Source organism: Dioscorea cayenensis, chromosome 9 (genome assembly GCF_009730915.1).
Source record: "Dioscorea cayenensis subsp. rotundata cultivar TDr96_F1 chromosome 9, TDr96_F1_v2_PseudoChromosome.rev07_lg8_w22 25.fasta, whole genome shotgun sequence".
In the NCBI taxonomy this organism is placed as follows: Eukaryota; Viridiplantae; Streptophyta; class Magnoliopsida; order Dioscoreales; family Dioscoreaceae; genus Dioscorea; species Dioscorea cayenensis.
In genome coordinates, this window is record NC_052479.1 from 28,395,485 (window position 1) to 28,415,589 (window position 20,105).

At 32.2% G+C, this 20,105-nt stretch overlaps 4 protein-coding genes across 4 annotated transcripts; 1 reads left to right on the top strand and 3 right to left on the bottom strand.

The window, feature by feature from the left end:
* LOC120268729 lies at positions 1-3,917 on the top strand. The gene is made up of 5 exons (XM_039276018.1): positions 1-543; positions 613-712; positions 873-972; positions 3,114-3,199; positions 3,338-3,917. The coding sequence occupies exons 1-5, from the start codon at positions 414-416 to the stop codon at positions 3,591-3,593; spliced, it is 672 nt and encodes a 223-aa protein (XP_039131952.1). The 5' UTR covers positions 1-413; the 3' UTR covers positions 3,594-3,917.
* Positions 3,918-7,596: 3,679 nt separating this feature from the next.
* LOC120269399 lies at positions 7,597-8,602 on the bottom strand. The gene is made up of 2 exons (XM_039276736.1): positions 8,343-8,602; positions 7,597-8,245 (listed from the first exon to the last, which is right to left on the bottom strand). Exons 1-2 carry the CDS (start codon positions 8,482-8,484, stop codon positions 7,914-7,916), a joined length of 474 nt encoding a protein of 157 aa, XP_039132670.1. The 5' UTR covers positions 8,485-8,602; the 3' UTR covers positions 7,597-7,913.
* LOC120269398 (30S ribosomal protein S21, chloroplastic-like) lies at positions 8,357-11,982 on the bottom strand. The gene is given in 3 exon segments (XM_039276735.1): positions 8,357-8,725; positions 11,559-11,601; positions 11,604-11,982. Coding segments are annotated over 3 exon segments (501 nt in total). The 5' UTR covers positions 11,944-11,982; the 3' UTR covers positions 8,357-8,607.
* Positions 11,983-13,301: 1,319 nt separating this feature from the next.
* LOC120269469 (mediator of RNA polymerase II transcription subunit 11-like) lies at positions 13,302-16,526 on the bottom strand. The gene is made up of 4 exons (XM_039276797.1): positions 16,422-16,526; positions 16,233-16,349; positions 14,158-14,355; positions 13,302-13,712 (listed from the first exon to the last, which is right to left on the bottom strand). The coding sequence occupies exons 1-3, from the start codon at positions 16,473-16,475 to the stop codon at positions 14,179-14,181; spliced, it is 348 nt and encodes a 115-aa protein (XP_039132731.1). The 5' UTR covers positions 16,476-16,526; the 3' UTR covers positions 13,302-13,712; positions 14,158-14,178.
* Positions 16,527-20,105: the final 3,579 nt, after the last annotated feature.

Sequence of the window (20,105 nt, forward strand, 5' to 3'; positions counted from 1 at the left end):
CGTTCGACAACGCGCGCGTATGCATGCATGCGCACAAGGTGTTCGACGTTTTGTTTAGCACGTTTGGCAACGCGCGCGTGTGAGCGCGCTCGTGGTCGAGGGCGCGAGCGTAACCGCGCTTCCCGGATTCCCGGGCCCTTTTCCCAACGGGCAACACCAAATCCCAGGTTTTCTCTCTTCGCTCTCATTCCTTTCCCTTCTCCCAAACCAAGAATCCCTCCTCCCTCCAAAGCCTTCTCATTCTCATTCTCTTCTCTATATTTCCAATCCTTCAACCCTCCTTTCCATTCCGTGCTCCTCAATGCTCGCCTGGGAGCCTCTCCGCTCCTCCTCCTCCTCCTCCTCCTCCTCCGCTACCTCCTCTTCCTCCTTCGTATCGCCATCCTCGTCGGCGTCATCTCTGGTCTCCTCCGATGACGAGCATAGCGCCGGCGAGGTTGGCATTGGGGATTCCTTCTAGCCGGCGAAGGAGCTTCTCCTATCACCTCCTCCCTGAGCCGCTCATCCGCCTCACTATCCTCAAGCTGGATGACACCTCCTTTGGTATTGCTTGTTTTTTCAGTTTCTTGCGTTCTTGATTTTGAATTTGGGTGGTTTTGATTGTACTTGCAGATGTGCGGATCGAAAGATCGGCTGCGGTTTGGGAGCTGAAGATCGCCGTGGAGGATGTGTTCGATCGGCCAGCCGAGGAGGGTGGAGTTGTTATCTCTTGGTTTGTTCTTTTCCTCTTCATTGTTGCTGTTCAATGTTGAGAATGTGCGTCTTTTTTATAGGAAAATTTTGCCCTAATTTGTGTATCACTTGTTAATGCTTGTTCTTGGATGATGTTGGGATTATTAATAATGTGGATGGTTTCTGGTTTGGTTTGTCAGGCCTCATGTATGGGGTCTCTTCTGCTTGTGTTATGGTGATCAGAAGCTGATTGATGACAAGGCTATTCTCCGGAACTTTGGAATCAAAGACGGTGATCAGGTTTGCCCCTTTACTTTGTTTGTTCATTGTTTTAGGGTTTGGTTTGTTGTACATTGAGGTTGCTATGATGTTTGCCGATGTCTAGCTGAAAACTAAGATTACATGATGGTTTATCTCTATTTGTTTGACATTGCTGCTATGATGTTTGCCGATGTCTAGGTGAAATTGTAAGATTGCATGATGGTTTATCTCTATTTGTTTGACATTGCTGCTATGATGTTTGCCGATGTCTAGGTGAAAATTGTAAGATTGCATGATGGTTTATCACTATTTGTTTGCCATTGCTTCTATGATGTTTGCTGATGTCTAGGTGAAATTGTTAGATTGCATGATGGTTTATTCTATTTGTTTGACATTAGGTTTCAGGAATATGATGTCAAACTATGGTCAATTTTTCCTGGATAAAAGCTTGTTTCTTGCTTTGGACCATGCCCATTTGAATTCTTGAAGGTTTATGTTTTCGGGAAAACAATTGAGGTTTCCATTAGTATTTATTTTGACTTATGTTAATTCTTATTTGCAAACCATATTTGCCCATGAAGTTAGAAAGTGATTATAATTAATGATTGGAAATGCCTCATCACAAGGTTATTGATTTCACATGGGCATTGTTAGTTGTTCATGTGAATATGATAAATTCACTTTTATGTCTGTATCGTTTTTAACTATTTTCTTAAGATATTTTAGGTTCTATTTTTCAAATTTGGGGCAATGGTATATCTTTGGTAACTTGAAATTTTCTTTGTTCAAAGAATCAAACCTTCCAACAACCTGTTAATTCCTAAACATAAAGCTAAAGAAACAGACCATGCTAGTCAATTATACTTGTTGGTTATAAAGAGACATGTTGCAGAAACTGATATATGATAAGTGGCTTAAATTTGGATCTGAATTCAAATTGCCTACACATACAATAGATATGAGAATGGATGGATCTTATTTGCAAAGATCTCTAGTTATGGATGGAAAATATTTATGCAATACTATAAGAAGTAATTGTATTGTTCCTTTTGATAACGGTGAATTTAGTCCAGTTATTTACTAAAATATCTGCATGGACCTTGCCAAATATAATTGACCAAGATCAGAACATAGTTTCAGTAAAACAACTATTCCATCATTGTTTCAAACAACAAATGTGAAGCACATACATGATCAATGCCAAGAGTAAAAAAAGTGACAACTAAAACTCCTAATGAGAGAGAAAATGCTCAATTTCACAAATCTCAAAATTAAGGAGTTCTGAAGACTCCTAGTTGTCTCAAACAAACCTTGCCTGGAACCTTTTATTGTTGTTTCTTCTTACACCTTTTCCAATGGTTTAAATCTTGTATTGGTTTAATTGAGGGTTTGGGTAGTGGCGTTACGGTTTGGAAGTCTTCGACTTATTAATACTAATCTAAATAAATATTTTGACAATAAAAATTTAATTTCTTAATCACTGAAAGTTTTTTCCCCTTACGTTAGCAATCTCAAAATTTAATTTTATATATATATATATATATATATATATATAAATCAAATCTTGTAAAAAGAGGTTCTTGAGGTTTACCTTTGGATTTGGTCAAAATCTTGGGGTAACCCCACATCCAAACATAGCTAAGTAGTTTTAATATAGACCATTGCTTAATGTGGATCAGGTTATTTTAAGGAGATTGCTTACTGAATGCATAGTTATAGAAATCTATGCCATTTTTAACTATGTTATAACCACATTTTTTTTAAAAAGTAATAAATGTCAGATCTGAAAACTAGATGTTGCAATGTTGGAGTCCAAGATAGGCAAGTTTTTAACTTGTTTAGAATTCTGTTAAGTGCTAAATTAAGAGTGCATGTCCAATAGCTTGTTTATGTAAGTTAATTGTTGGTTGGACATTCTATTAACTTTTGGGTGCTTGGCTTGATGCCTCTGTTAAACTTTTTAAACTATGAGTTTACCTTCTGTTGACTTGTGAACAAGTTTCCTTTTTTTTCTTGTTTGTGTATCTGCTGATAATTTTTTTAGACTATCATTGCTTGGCTTGGTTTGGTTTTTCACCTTCTTAGTAGTCCATACATTACTGCTTTATTTCTTTCTCCAAGAAAGTACACATTTTTAGACTCGAAAGTATCTTCAGCTTGTAATTTCCATCTATGCGCAGCTTCGTTTCATGAGACATCACTCAGGTGACATAAATGTTGTCCAGAATCGCCCAAGAAGACGTGAAAAAGTTCCACGGCAGCACTTGTATGGCTCTCATTTATCTTATCTGCTTGTTATCGAAACTTTTCCCTGTTTCAATTATCTTTTTGCTTGTATTGATCCTCAATTACATATTTCAGCCAGAATAACATTTTTTTGTTTTTGTTACTTGTTTTTGTTAAGCTTACTAACAGTACCTGAGGTAGAAGTTGAGAATCACAAGGATGAGAGGGAAGAGAATACAAGTCCCGGCCAATATGAAGATGAAAACTCCAATATCGACATCGATGAGGTAAACCTGATCGGCCGTTCAGAGTTCAGATTGGCTGATTGGATACGGAGATGGCTTTCTTGTGCTGGTTTACAGCAGAATTACAGAAAAACAAGATCCATACACAACACTCCGTTCTTAAATTCAGACGATGATTTGGAGGATTGAATCAAACACTGAAGAGATGACACAGTCTTAAGTAAGAGATCTTTTATAGAAAAAAAAAACAAAAACAAAAACAAAGAGCCAGGTTCATGCATGCCCATGGATAAATTCAACAATTTTCTTCGAAGATTTATGGCTATGTTGCTATTATTGCATTTTGGTTGACCGAACATAATGATCTTCATGAAGTTTGGAATTCTCTTATGTTAGTTAAAGATACGGCATTGTATGAATTGCATCAGGTTTGGGTTTTATCCCTTCAGATTTACTTAGCATTTCGTAGGTTGATCATGTACAGAAAACACCCTTGAATTGTTTCATTTTGAATGAAGAAATCATTTTATATTTGTTTATTATTATTATTATTATTATTATTATTATTATTATTATTATTATTATTATTATTCCAATCCATGGTTGTTTAGTGCATGAAGAATGAGATGTGTATCTCGTTGGTTTGTAGGAATGCTGAAATTAATTTCCGCTATCAATAAATAAAATATAATTCTTTTAATTTAGGAAAAAAAAACTAATATCTCACACTTCTTTCTATCATTACATATTTTATAATTTTATATATATATAGCTTGTTGCATAAATATTATTTTAAAATACCAGAATGACCTATATAATGATAAACATGCTGTTAGTCTCAACTGTTACTATATAATGATAGCATGTCGTTTAGTCTCAACTGTTTAGGACCATCTACATAAAATTTTCATTTCTATGTCGTTTTATGAAAAAATTAAGATGATATATAAAATAATAATCCCTCTAATGTTTTTTACTTGTCCAAGTTTTTCCCCCCTTTTTACTTATCTATTTAGAAAATTTATAAAACATTAAATATTATTTTTCAAAATTTACAATTTATATTAAATATACGTACTCCTACAACTTCCAATAAATCACATTCAACTACACATTTTATTAAATCATATTTTAAATAACAATAATTTTGGAAAAGTTAATATAATTTTTTATAAAATTTAGATTATCAACTAATTTTAATCATTTTTTTAATCTATGTGAGATAGTAAAAACTGGAGAAAGTAATTAATTTGACTATTACCAATCCAATATATTAATTTTATTTAATATAAAAGTAAATATATAGATAATAATTACAAAAAGGTGGGACTCCACTTGCATTCAATTAAAAGTAAACAAGCATGGCCTTAATAGCAATGACATGAGATCATTTGTGAGAAGAGAAAGTGCTTGATTTAAGATCATTATTTCTTCATAGTATGAGGAGAAAGGTAAACAAACCACTTGAGAGTGCTTTCCATGTTATATAATTATAATATAAGTACTTATATATATATATATATATATAACACTCATGTTTAATTTTTATTCTTGAACACATATCTTATTAACATTTAATTTATATTTATATTTAATTTATTTATTTATTGTTAATCTTCATGCTACCATGAAAAATAATGAAAATACTCTTTATTTTGTATTAATTACATAAATCACAATTATTCTAAATTTCTAAATACTTTTTAAAAAACTATTAAAAAAGTTAAAATATTCTTAAAATTAGTTTTTTTTTGTGAATTTTAAGGAAGGATATATATATATATAATATAAAAGTTTTAATTAAAAATTATAATAAACATGATCCTATGAAATAAAAGATAATAAAATAATATTCCATAGAAAGGGAGCGTGAAGGGGAACATTAGAAGTGATGAATGAAACTCAAAGAGCATGTTGGTGATAATTGGACATGGATGTCTCTTTGTCCACCACTACTTTTTATTTTTATTTTTATTTTATTATTATTTTTTGGTTGTATAATTCTGCAAAAACATGCAATTATCTATATATAATTTTTTTAAAAATTGATATTTATTATTTATTTATATGTTTTTTTTACCTATTATTGTTTTTTATTTACGCATGCCTCACCACCATCATATATAGAAAGAATAGTCGTTTATTTTCCTCCCAATTAGAAGGTCAGGTTCGAAAAAAAAAACCTTAGTTATTGAATGCCAACTATTTTTTTTCCCAGTACATTGATTTTAGGAGATAAACAAAATAATTAATTTGTTTATATTTTTTATATAATTATTAGTTGTTTTTTAATAAATGCGTTTAAACTAATAAAAATGAATCATAGAGTATAAAGATAGTTATAATTTTTATGATAGAAAAATTTTGACCATTAAAAATATTTCGTATATAAATAGTTATTTACTTATTTTGACCATTAAAATATAAATAAATAATGACACCTTTTACAAGCTTGTATGTCTGACCGAGTCTTTTCCATCATTTTGCAAACACACTAACTTCTTCAAGACATGTCTCATTATTTTTTTTTTTAAATCAAACATTTTCAAGCTTATAAACATTAAAATAACATATTATTCCAAAAAGGTCTTTGAAAAGGGTTCCCTACTACCAATCCAAGTAGTAAAGAAAGGAAGGGTAAAATTAGGGATAAAAGGCCCACGGGTACAAGAAAAGACTAATTTGTCCCCCATTTATGCTATCATATCTTCACTACATCGCCATTGTCTCCGTTGATGCATGTTTCCTTAATTCTCAACCTCTCTCTTTCTTGCCTCCCTTCCATTAATCCTATATATATATATATGTATGTATGTATATATGTGTATGTATGTATGTATGTATGTATGTATAGATAGATATATAATTAGTGATATCTTCTTCATTGGTTTGATAGAAAAGATAGATACTGTAGAACAAGATTAATTAATGGAAGTAACATGGATGATGCAACAAAAGAGTACATGCAAAAGAAATGGTTTGTTTGTTGTCTATCATATATATATATATATATATATATAAGTGGAGAATATATATTAATGCAAGTGCATGCGTGATGCGCATGAGAAAGAGTGTGTTCTCTTCTTCATTCATTAGTAATAGGTTTTTTGGAGACTACAACAAGCCAAGCATGACACACCAACTTATAAACTTTATTTCCCTTTCCATCATTCCACTCACCTTCTTCTTCAACACTTTCATTATATATATATATATATATATATGTATATGTATATGTATATATATGCATGACCTCCTTCTTAATGTTAGTTATCATGTATGCAGTGACTTTGTTGTCAAAGTAGGGAGATGAAATGAAAGCTAGCTTTCAGCTCTTGTTAAGCCAAAGAGGTCACATGTAGGCCAAGCTTCAAGATACATTTGTCCCCCACCAAATTAACCACATTCCATTCATTTCTATCTTCTTCTTCTTCTTCTTCTTCTTCTTCTTCTTCTTCTTTCACTTTGATAAATTCATTAGAGAATATATATATATATATATATATATATATATATATATATATATATATATATTATAATATTAGCATGGTCATCTATATATATGTTTCTCTTCCAAACTCTTGATTAATGAGCATGCATGGATTATTATTATTGTTGTTGTTGTTAAATATATAGGAAGTTTTGCAAGATGTTTTATGAAGAATAAGTGATATTGGTGAGGTTCAATCTAATGATTTGGTTTACCAAATTTATTGTAAATCTATCTCAGATTGAGCCGCGCCAATATCACTTCTTCCTTTTTAATGGTATGTTCTCTTATTCATCTACTTTCATTTTGGAATTATTATATATATATATCTTGCATGTTCTTATAAGTTATGCTTGTTCTTATAATATGCCTACTTTTAATCCATAACATCTTTCATTTATTATGCCTCTTGATTATCAATATTTCATCATGTTTAACTTATTTATTAATTAGTTTGTGCATCTATGTTGTCTATTTATGTTTGATAGCTGCATCTATTAATTGATTATATGTTAGCTAATGGAAATTATTTAGCATAAATTCTTTTTTTAACTTAGATTTAGAGGCATTTTAGTTGATCCTTTAGTTTAAAAAGATTAGATTTTTTTACAAGTATAGATTTTTATTAAAAAGGGTCTTTCGGATAATTAGAGATTTGTTTGCCACAAAAAAAAATGTTTTTATTTTTAGTTAAAGCAAGCATTAATTCTTAAAGATTCAAACTTTATTCAAGTACTTAGGTTTTCCAAGCAAAAGATAGTTATAGAACTAGAACTATAGACATACATGAATAGCAAGCATAACAATAACTCCTTAGCTTAATTTGTACATATAACAATTGCATCTCAAGATCAAACAAAGAACAACAATAAGGAACAGAAGCGAACATCATTATCAAGAAGATGTTCTTGCATTTTCTTTATCAGTGACCAAGAACGATAAAAGATCGCTCGAAGGCAACATCATCGCCATCCTCAGGGCTATCGTCGTGGTCCATATTATCATACTGGTCCTCGGTGTCATGAGCATCTTCGGCGTTCCCCTGGTTTATCAGCAGCGACAGGGATGGCCGGGTCAGTGTCCTGTTGAGCATCGCCACCGGCTGTGGGAGCAGGGGTGTCAGAGCTGACCTTGCTCGTGAGAAGGACGATGGCTAACAAGGCGACGAGGAGAAGAGCGCGGCCGGAGGCCATGGATTGTGGTGGAAGGGAAGGTAGTTTGGTGGTTGGAAAAAAGGGAGGGAGAGTTTGAAGGTATGTTATAACAAAAAGGACCTTTTTAAGATGTGTTCTTGTGGTTGAGACTTCATTCAGCTTTTGTTGGAAAATGGTTGGCCTGTGTTCACTATGACCTGGTTTCAAAATGAAAAAGTCATTATCTAAAAAAAGGATAAAAAATTTCATAATAATAATAATAACATTAATATAATAATAACAAGATTAACAAACCTAGTAGCACCAAGTAATATGAAATGTACTTCATTAACTTCAATAGGAATGTACTCAATTTACATTGAAGAAAACCAATAGTCAAGTGCATGCATAATAAAAGCCTGGCTTCAAAAGGAAAAATGTCGAAGAAAAAGCTCATCCATTTTAATGGAGAGGAGAGGAGGGATTGTTCAGATGACAATGCTGTGCTCTGTACATCTGCGCTTGCCCCAGTTGTCCGTAAAATGACGACGTAGGCTAAGTAGAATAAGCTTGTGAATTTTTAGTAAGGAAGATCGCCCACGGGAAGATCCCAGTTGTCATCTAAATCATCTTCCTTTTTTGTTGCAGCTTCATCTGATTGTGATTGTGAAGAAGACTGGAATCTTGGGCCTGACCTTCTGCAATTAATAGAATTAGATCATATGGTTAGTTAACAACTGTTCATTACTATGGAAATTAGGTAGGAGTTGTTAACCGAGGGTTTGTACAAATGTTAACAATAGAATTTCTTTTAATCAAATCGGCAAGATGGTTTAATATAGAGATGATACTGAATGGAAAGAATGTGCATAGAGTCATAAATATAATATCAAGTTATCAACAAGCAAATAACATCAAGTGCAATGTACACATACGATACATCTATCAGACAAGCATAACAGATATCTACTCTACTGTTGCATTAATGGTGTATTTTCACTCAGTTTGAGAACTGTTTTGGCATCAGCTAATGATCTGTCTTTCAAAGTCCACAGAAAAGCTAATCGTTGTAGCACAATTTGCATCTTGTAGAATTCTGAGCTTTATACTTATACCATTGTCAAAATCCACATAAATTTTTAGATGAATATCATAGTCATAAGCAACTTTAAAATTGAAAAGTCATAAGATGTCTGCACATAACTTGGCCCAAGAAACAGCTTTTCTTGTTTGCTCATATGCATTTGGCACATTAAAAATTGACCAGATGAGTGCTTTTATTAGGAGACTAACAAAAACAGTTCAGTTATAGTCTATTGACACCATGCAAAAAGGAGACATTTTAGGAACACATGAGGGATATTAGTTCAGTCAAAGTGTTTACATACTCAATTATGATGATGATCATGTTTGAGAATATCATATATTCAAAATTCCCTTTCAAACAGTTGTGATAACCAAAACAAGAGAAAGACAAAACAAGAACCTTTGGAAATGTACATATCAAATACAATTAGAAAATTTCACAGGTAGAGTCACCTCAAGGACCCCTCTTAAGAAGTGTTGTATCATGCTCACCTTCATTTTATCTCTGTTAGCCATTATAGATCTCTTAATCAAATTCTACTGAGTCTCCATAGTTATTATTATAAATGTCCAGAAAAATCAGGGAGAATGTTGCTTTAGCAGCACACAATCAATTGTTTCGTCAACAAGCACGTACGTTTTCATACATGGCTCTAAACCATCTCATGATCATATTTGATGTGCCTTGCTCTGACGCAAAAAATCTTTGAAAGATTATACAGAAACAAAAGCAAGGCAGACTTGCAATAGCACTATTAGCATCCAATAAATGATAGGGCAGCAAAGTTCCGCTATAAAAGCCATATAGTTTAGGACAAATGGCAGAGGATACTAAAAGGGTTAAATTAAGTCCCTCAAGTGGTCATAACAATTGTTTAATTTGGCCACCTTAATTTTTTTTTTTTATAATTTTCGATCATCAAAAGTGCATATGAATTGTTCAATTTAGTCCATCTGTTGGATTAAGTCAGCAATGTGGCAGGAATCCGGTTGGTTGTTGACATGACAGCTAATGTGGCATGTCACATGCCACTAAACAATAATTATCATTTTAAAAAAATAATGTATCAGTGTTAACAATTAAAAAAATAGTTATTTAATTGAGCATCTCATCAAACATTTACAGCTTTTAAAATAAAACTTTTTAAAGGATACTTCGTTGCCATGACATACGCTATCAAATGAAGCAAATTGAATAATAAGAATTTAGTTAGAGGACCAAAATGATCGATCAGGTGCACTATAGTGACCAGCAGTGGCTTCAAGCCTTCAACCCTAATAAAAGTTCAGCCAATAAACCACCTGCTTCACTATCTGTAGATTAGTATTAAGTGACTTGAACACATGTTCAAATGAATATAACAGTGGTTGAGAAAATTTGATGCAATGATAACAGGAATTTAGATACCAGTCCATAAAACGAGCATGGCGTTTTAAGTTAAAAATCCTCAAATTACAAGGCTAACCCACTGAAACACTAAATACAAAAAGCAGTTAGCTCACATAAATACTCAACATTCTGTCTTGGTAGATTTTGTTTGTACTCAATGCACATAATAAAAACTATCAATTTCATCTAACATGTTAAATGAAACATGCAGAATTAAGTCTAAATGAGTTTGGGAAGCTAATGTTCAAAATAAAATATGACACAAGTAAACCACAAAACTAAAGAGCTTTTTGATTATGCAGTTTAAGTTTACAAATGAAATGGGAACCAAAAGCTCAAAACAATACAAACACATGTAATCATGAAACCATATTTAGAAGTTACGAGAAAAAGGTTACCATATATACAATCATTTTTTGACGCAATCTATTAGTTGTCTTATCTCAAATATTTTCACATATTAATTGTCGAAAAGATTCTCTATGCATCGATAACTAAAAGGATCTAGCAATAAGCATAGCACAACCAATTCATTCCACATTTTTTTTCATTCAGAGCATCCCAAACCAACACAAATCAACACCATGATTTTTTAAATATGAGACCTATTTCATTTAGAACATAACATATATTTTTAGAAGTTTAGGAGATTAATCCACATTCAATTTATTCTCATCTTGTTCAAATCAAAAAGAAAAAACCAACAAAGAAATATGAAAAATGGAACTCATTTACTTCACCCACACAAAGAAATTCCAGAAATCCTATCATTAAATTGTGGAAATTTCAAAGAAAATGGTTAAGAAAAACAAAGGTGACTTTGATAATTCACACAATAGCCTAAAAATCTACTTCTTGAAGTAACAAAGCAGTTAGTACTCAATCAATTAACATCCTAAACTATAAAAAAAAAAACCCTAATTACAAAGCATTGAATCACCCAAATCACACTGTGCACAGAAAACCCTAATTCAACCACAAACTAAAATTCACAAAATTCATCAACTTTGCAGCAAAACAAAGTGAAGCAAGTCGAGAAAAGATTAAGAAATCACCTCCTGCGGTTGCGGCGGCTGGCCTCGCGGGCCTTGCGCTTCTTTCCTCTTGAGGGTTCTCATAGAACCTGCGTCGCTTGCACTCCTGAATGATCCCGGCCTTGGAAACCTCTCTCCGGAACCTCCTCAGAAGCGCCTCCTCCGACTCATTCTCATCGACGACGATCTGGACGTTATACCCAGACCGGAAGAAGAGCACGTTGGCATTGGAAAGGGCCGGGTGAGTGACGGCGTCGGGCTCCGGCGAAATGGGGCCGGAAAAGGAGGCGGAGAGGCGGAGGGAGCGGCGGGGAGGGACGGAGAGGGAGGAAGGGGGGTGAAAGGGAGAGAAAGATGGGAACTTTGGGAAGTGGAGGTGCAGGAGATGGCATGAAGTGGTGGCCATCGGAGAAGCTTGGAAGTGGACTTACTGGAACTCAGCCTTATCCGTAACTGGGGATTATATATATATATATAAATGGATGGAAGGGAAATGGACGGTCAGGATTAAATTGGGGGAATAAATAAAGATGGAGCTTTATTTTTAATTTTAATTTTAATTTTAATTTTTTTAATGGGGGAAATTATGTAAGGGCAGGGGAAAAATTAAGAATGAGAATTTTTTTTTGAATTTTTGAAAATTAAAATATGGGGAAATTTTGGGTAAATTGAAGCCATTGGTGACCTGGGATTTGGGCTGCTTTGTTGATTCTATTATAAAATTAAAAATATATATTTTTTGGGTTATGTAAATTTATTTATTTATTTATTTATTTAATTTTATCTCTGTGTTCAACAATCAAAATCAAATGGTTTCAAATTTTTTTTTAGATTAAAACAAACAATCATTATAGGCCATAACTTCACAAAATTTTATTATCTTATTTATATATATATATATATATGAGTTGTACTTACAAATTAAAAATTTTAAATTTTAATTTTTAAGTTTAAGAAACATAATTTTATATGCCAAATAGTTTTTCAACATATAATTTTCTGAGGGATAACCATTGGTTAGATTTATTTAACATTGGCGCCAAATTCACTACTCAATAACCCATGATAAATATAAAATAAAAGAGAAGCTTGCTTACATTATAGACACACACACACACACACCCCCCTATACGGAGGTGGTTATTTACAAATACAACCCTGTGAAAATTGTTTTTGGTTTACAGAAACTAATTTTTTTAAAAGTCTCAACCAGGTTAAGAATCTAATGGTACCCCACAAATATACTCCAAATTTTCAAAGGGTATATGATCCCAGCCATAATGATATATTTTTTTTATTTCAAATAAGTTCAATCAACAAAAACAAACAAACAAACAAACAAACAAAAGGGCTACAAGAATACTTCAAACTCATACTAGTTGTTGACTTGTTTCCCTGTATTTCTGTCCATCCACTTGCTAGTCAAAGAATACATCAACAATAAAAGTACAAGAAATAAAAACAAATACAAGAGAATATCAACAACCACATTTTAGTCCTAATATTCCTCCCCATCCATTTGATGATATCAAATGGGCAGATTAATACAGGGAAATCATCAGCAAAAAATAAATAAATGGAATTTATGGGGATACAAAACCAAATACAGCTATTATAAGGGTATATCACCAATTTTCCATTTTTATAGGGGTACACAAGCAAAAATGCAAAATAAGTCAACAAAAGTCATCTCCATAAACAAAATATAAGAGCAACAATATCAACTGAACAAGCCAGACTGAAACAATTGGGAGATGAAATGCAAGATAAACAAGCACAAAACACAAGCTTGTCAACCTCCAACAATGTTTCTTTTCATGCAAAATGTTGTAAAATTAATAAAAACCTAAATTTTGTTTTTCATTTGATACAACAGGACATCACTCCTATAATACACCACACACAGGATAAATGAAATGCACCACATGAACTGACTTTTGAACCCTAAGTTCTAAAGAACAATTGATCAAATCCTCCAGACAGTAAAATGATCAACAATTATTCATGAGATCTTTCCTTACGGTCTGAGAAGAAATAACTGGATTTGAGAATTACAGTCATCCAATCTTCAGTTCTCTGGTAAGGATCCTAAAGCGTAACGGTTAGGATGACTAGAACCAGGAGTACAGGAAGATCGCAAGCTTGGCCATCGACAGGATGGGCTGCAAGAAATAACTGGACCAAAGAAAACAATCATACATGGGAGAATGTGTTAAATTCCAAACCACGTTTTCATGGTCACAAAGTGTCATGTCAAGTAAACAATTGTACATCAAAAAGAAATATTTTCTATGATGCATGAACTAAACAGTTGTAAGAGCTTGCTAAATTTCGTCATCATCTCATCAAACAAGGCAAGCTCTTTAATCAGACATTTATTTCTTTCTTCTACATTTTGACTCAGCATTTTGATACCTCTTCAAAGGCAAGATCTGGGTTGTTTTGAAACTTATGTAAAATTAATAATTCAAAGGAATAATGGTTAAATTAGTTTATTAACAACAACAACAAACAACAAACAACAACATGAAAAGGGTTTATCTAAGGAGAACACAGGGATACAAAAGAAGGGAATGCTATCAATGTATGCAAAGGAAATAATGTTACTGTAATCACATACCTACAGGCCAAAAGAAGCATCTCAATTTCCATCTTTACATTGTTCGATGCTTTGTTTCATATCATCCAACTTCTCAATGACATATTCCAGTTTCTTGCAGCAAATTTCATTAGAAATTCTGGCATTATAATCACACTTCTCAAATGGGCGATAATCACAAGCACTTTTAATCTCATCGCGCAATGTCACTTGTATATCCTATCAACACAGAGATTCACAGTGAGAGTTTAAATTTCATTACATGTTTAATTAGCTATTAAGTAAAAAATCAACAATCACTATTCAACAGACAATACTGTGTATCGAACTTTTAGCATATTAGGGCAAAGAAAAAAGCTTCTCAAAATGATCTAAAAGAAAAATAAAAGCCACATAAACTTGAGTTAATGATTTATTAAGGAGAGATCACCGCTCATTATTTTTGGGTATTAGTGAACATACAATAATTACTTTGGCATCATTAGAAGTGGGACGTTATCTCTTCTATATGTATGCAAGATTTAGGAAGACCATGCTGCATGTCTAAAACAGAATCATGGAGGATAATTTGCTCAAGACACAAAGTGTAATATTCTAACAAAGCATACCCAATAATCTTCACTTGATCTTGGAGGAAAAAGTACAATATTAAAGTGTAGTTGTAAATTGATCCTGCAGAGACAATTCTTCACCTCTACATCTTCAACAATTTCGTAAGCTCTAAAATCTGAACAAGTGATTGCCAAAACCAAATACTTAGAAGACTGTTTAACAAGGAATTGATAAGCATGGCTCCAAAAATTAAGCATGCTTCCAAACTTAATAGTAGCAGAGCAACTAATGAAGATTGTATTATGTGGATACAGTATAAATTTGAATCTTATCAAAACCAGGGATTCCCTCATCTATTTGATCTCAGCTTCTAGATCAATCAGAATATTAACATAGTTCATGAAAACATAACCAAACAATCAAGATCAACTTATAGAAAATATGCTGCGTGAGATTTAGGCCTTAAGGGCTTTAACATACACTAAATAAAATTTGTTCAAATGCCTAGGAGAACATAAATATTAGGCCAGTTTATATATATCCTGCCCTCAAAGAATAAAAGTTATATACTATTTTAAAGAAAAGCAGAAGGAATTTCAGCAATAATATTATCTTCCTATATCGACAGAAATATTACGGAGATAATGTCTAAGAGTGTTAAATTCAAAAAGAGTATTTATGACAAGAAAACAAACATGGAAGTATCAAGGCCAACCATAATGCAACAAAAAGAGTCATATATTAGTAACCACCCACACATAACTTAGAGATGTAGATTTGTTAAGGTAAGAGCCAGGATTGCAAATTTAATCAGCATTCAAACATAACCACCAACATCTAAGAAAGAAGATCTATGCATAGCCCTCCAAAAGCTATGCTCATGCACAAAACAAAGAACTTTTGTCACTCGCAACACTTCCTAGAATGGTAGTAGCTTCGGCTCCATTCAAACAGGTACAACATATATGCCTAAAAATTAAGTTCTTAAAATCAAAGTTCCCACATGCCCTTTCAAATAAGTGTTATTTTGGTTATTCAGTAAACCCTCTCATATTCTCATCTCAAGTCATACTCCATAGACGATGTAAAGGGTGCTTCACACAGTATTACTGGTAGGCGAGAGGAATCCAAGTTTAGCACAATTTAATAAATGCCTAGTAGATTGTAGCTCGCTTGTGAGAAACTCTTGCTATTTGTTCAGGATAATTCCTCAAGAATTCAACTTTCTGTAATATTACTAAAAGTATGGAAAGGTAAACTTCCAGGTTTCTGGTCTTAACCATACAACAACATGAAAAGCCATTTCCTACCAAATTCCTGTTTCACAAATATTGCTGTTATTTGATTAAACTACAAAATTTAAACAAATAGTTTCATTACTATTTGCATTCCACTTAGAAAAAAAAGGGGGGAGCATTTCTAGAATCATATAATCTCAATTCCAAATACCAACAAGAATAACATCAAATTAAGCTTCCAAACCCTAAAAACCCTATCTTTTGTCAAGCAATTTGGGAACTTTTTCATGAAGAAGCACTACTAACCCTAATGGATTCCATAAATTCACGGCAATGACTAGTGAGGGCGTCGGATCGAGGCCCAGTAGAGTTCGCAAGCTCATCCATAACCAGCCCAGCAAGCTCCAACACTCGCACAATCCTCTGCGATATCAACACACAAATGAGAAGGAAAAAAAAAAACCATGGCGTCGAAGAGAAGGAGAAGTGGATCACCTTCTCGACGAGGTGGAGGCGTTGGAGAGAGGTGTTCTGGCTCTGAGGCCCCATCTCCTTCCTCCTCCTCCTCCTCCTCGTCCTCAGGATGACCTTCTGATCGAGAATGAGAAATCGAAAAACCTGGTGAGATGTTTGTTTTATATCATCTCGTTAACACAAATCTCAAAGCAATGTCTGTGCCAAACCGGATCACGAGGCATTGTGCACTGTCCTGTAAAAAACTCTCTATTTGGAAAAAAAAAATAATAATGAACTAATTTTTATATTATTATGGGTTTGTTTGATTGTCGGTAATTAAACAAAATATATTGTATATTGTAGCTACCATTTTAATGGTTAAACGATTAAGACATTTGATTTTTATGCAGAAAGTTGAGAGTTTGACTCCCTTTCAATGTATGATTGAGATATAAATAAAATATGTGTGAAATGACTTGTCCATATTATAAATAAATAAATAAATTAAACATTTATTAAAAAAAATTACAATTCACAATTATGTCATATATATATTTTTTTAATCTGACCGATCTATTTTGAGAATTTTTTAGAGTTTATCTTAAAAACCCATGCCTTGGTAGTAAGTAATTACAAGATCATCAATATTTATAATAAAAATATAATAAATTTATTTTTTTAAGATAAATTTGATATTTATCTAATTTGGAGAGCCACCATGGATGGTGGTGCATGTCTTCCCCAAACAACCAAAAACAGGATGAGACTGGTTAATGAAGGTAAAAGCAAACTGTTGTGAGTATAAGTACATCATTTAAACCTCCAATCAAATACCATATAAATTGAAATAATTTAAAATTAATCTACAATAAAATTTATTTATATATATAAAATGTAACTTTACCGTAAATCAAACGTCAAAAAATAACTTTTATAAAAACTTTTTTATATTACAGCTACTTCCTTCAAATTAAACAGTTTTATTCATAACTCTAATTAACCAATACATGTATTATTAAAGTTGAAGCTAAAAATCACCTCTCAAAGTCCTCAATCTTATCTTGCACAGTTATATCATTATATTTTATAGTAAGCCCACTTTCATCATCTCATCATCCTCCTCCATCTAGGTGGCTAGATGTTTTTCTGAATGCAAACAACACGTGATTGAAGTATCTACTAAGTGTCTCACCAAATCTCAGGAAATTATGTGCAATAACTCGATTGCATTGATTGTGACCTATGGTGTACACGAACATTAACAATTACTCCTCCACGCTCATATGTACTGTATTTTTAAGAAGCCCTTTTCCCATAATATGTTGCATAAATTAAAAAAAATAGATTTTTTCAACCGGACCATATTGATGCTAGTGGCATCGTCTCCATCAATCAACTTAGACAAATGGGCGTTTGGTTCATGGATTCATGCCTTGGGAGTGGAATGGCATGCACCAATGATGCTTAAACCTATGTTTGGCAACAAGGAAAGGAGTGAGTAGTGGGTTGGCATGGGAATGAAATGCATACATGTGGGGCATTTCCAATTCTTCCAAAATTGGGGGGATTTGGATTCCTTAGTAATGAAATGACTTTTATACCCTTCCTATATAATAATATATTTATATTAATTAATTTATTTATTTAATAAATAAATAATTTTTAAATTACATTAATTAGTTGAAATAGTTAATTACAATTAAAAGAAATAAATAACAAATTAAAAATACTAAATAACAATAAAACACGTTATTTATCTTTTAATTAATATAACAAACATTTGTTACATTGTATTAATTAGTTATAATATTTCATTTTAATTAATTAAAATAAATAATTAAATATTTTATAAATACTTAATAATAATAAATCATGCTAATTATTTATTATTTAAAATAACAAATTTATTTTAAGTTATGTTAATTAGATGAAATATTTAATAACAATAAATTAAAATAGTTAAATATATTAGAAATATTTAATGATAATTATAATAATTATTTACTATTAAATATAAACTATTGTTTTGTAAAATGTCATCTTATTTGTATAAAAGGGCATAGGTGTAATTATACTATATTTCTCTCTCCTACTTTTTTCTATCCTTAACTCTCAATCCTCCAACCAAACACCTTTATCATTATCCTCCTTTTCCTCCTATTCTCATTCACACTTCTCCCTTCTTCTCATCTCCCCCACCACCCCTCCCCCCCTTCTCATTCCTATTCCGCAATCTAAACGAGCCCAAATACTTTTCCCTTATTTTAAACCTTTCATGTGATGGTTCTCTACAAATTCTACATCTCTTTGTTATGTATCATTAACACAATATAGGCCACTGCTAAAATTGTTACTTGCAGGATGTATAGTTCATCATCTTCATCGAAATGATCTATCTAATACAAAATGATAGGCGATTAATTAGCTTTCAACATATAAATCAGACATAAGACATTGTGTTTACTAGAACTACACCTTTTCATATAATCATCAAGGGAAAAGGAATTCAGTTATTAGTGGATATGCAAGTTCTCACATTTCAACCCTAAACCTAACTTTAAAGATAGCATGCAGGGGTACCCTTTCAACAAGTCCTAATCTAAATTTGAAAGTACAACTCAAAGACAACCACCATAAATAATTTTGGCAAGAAAAATTAAAAAAAAAAAAAACAAAACAAGAATTTAAATCGGAATTCAAAACTACATTACTTCACAATAGACCTGAACAATTAATACAAAAACATATACAATAATTAACATGAAAACATATAGCATTATCATCTCAACAGGAGAGTCATAAGAGTGTAGTGTGTTGTAGCTTATCTATAGATATTAAAAAGCAGGGAAAAATAGAGAAGGTGATGAAAAAGCTGATTAAAGTTTGAATAGGCACAAAATGTAACAATAATTTGCTAGAATAAGTAATCCTACATAAATACAATTTAAGCAATCTAATGACATAATTCAAAAGAAATAAGTAATTCATGATTCACTGACTCTTCATGCATCTAACCAAAAAAATATTGTTGGAGACGCTCACAAGTCTCCCAAGAATAGGCTCCAATGATGAACAAAGTTTCTACAGACTATCAACCTTGAATGCTTCCATAGTCACACTATATGAAACACATAATATATTAATAATTGATAGAAAATAGAAAAACATAAAAGAAATGAAGGAATCAGGAAAAAAAATGACCAAAAACATAGCCAGGATATGAAATAATATATAAAAGAAAACCATGGGATATCAAGAAAGAATTACAAAACAATAAAATCTCATCTCTGGAGCTTTGTCTTCAATGAATTTTCTTCTCTTTCTTGTATATGAGTTTTTTGAGTGAAGATCTCTGCTTCTTGACCAACAGGAGTTGGAAATCTGTCCTACTATTAATGGGACAAGGGGAAGGCCTTGGAGTTCTTGCTAAAGTCTTTAGGTGAGTAGAGTCATTGCATGATTAGTTTATTAGACTATGTATTAATTAATTAACGTTGCACAAGTGAATCTTTAATGTGATGTGTATTTGTTTATCGATATATATATATGTATAGGATTTGCCAATTGCAACAACGTATTGCCATTCTATATAGGCGATGATCGCACAGATGAAGATACATTCATGGTATAATAACTAGCTAGTTTCTTCATAGTTTCACAGAGAAAGTATAATGATGTATAAAACCCTAAGCTTTTAACATACATGAGAAAAGAGAGTCAGAT

Bases quoted from the DNA above. Each gene is read 5' to 3' on its own strand.
- LOC120268729 (XM_039276018.1), top strand. From the start codon at position 414: ATGACGAGCATAGCGCCGGCGAGGTTGGCATTGGGGATTCCTTCTAGC. The intron at 973-3,113 runs GTTTGCCCCTTT...ATCTATGCGCAG, and splicing joins GAATCAAAGACGGTGATCAG to CTTCGTTTCATGAGACATCA. The intron at 3,200-3,337 runs GTATGGCTCTCA...GTTTTTGTTAAG, and splicing joins AAAGTTCCACGGCAGCACTT to CTTACTAACAGTACCTGAGG.
- LOC120269399 (XM_039276736.1), bottom strand. From the start codon at position 8,484: ATGAGCTTTTTCTTCGACATTTTTCCTTTTGAAGCCAGGCTTTTATTA. The intron at 8,246-8,342 runs GTTTGTTAATCT...TTTTGAAACCAG, and splicing joins ATATTACTTGGTGCTACTAG to GTCATAGTGAACACAGGCCA.
- LOC120269469 (XM_039276797.1), bottom strand. From the start codon at position 16,475: ATGGGGCCTCAGAGCCAGAACACCTCTCTCCAACGCCTCCACCTCGTC. The intron at 16,350-16,421 runs GTGATCCACTTC...TTGATATCGCAG, and splicing joins GCCTCCACCTCGTCGAGAAG to AGGATTGTGCGAGTGTTGGA. The intron at 14,356-16,232 runs GTTAGTAGTGCT...CTGTGTTGATAG, and splicing joins AATTTATGGAATCCATTAGG to GATATACAAGTGACATTGCG.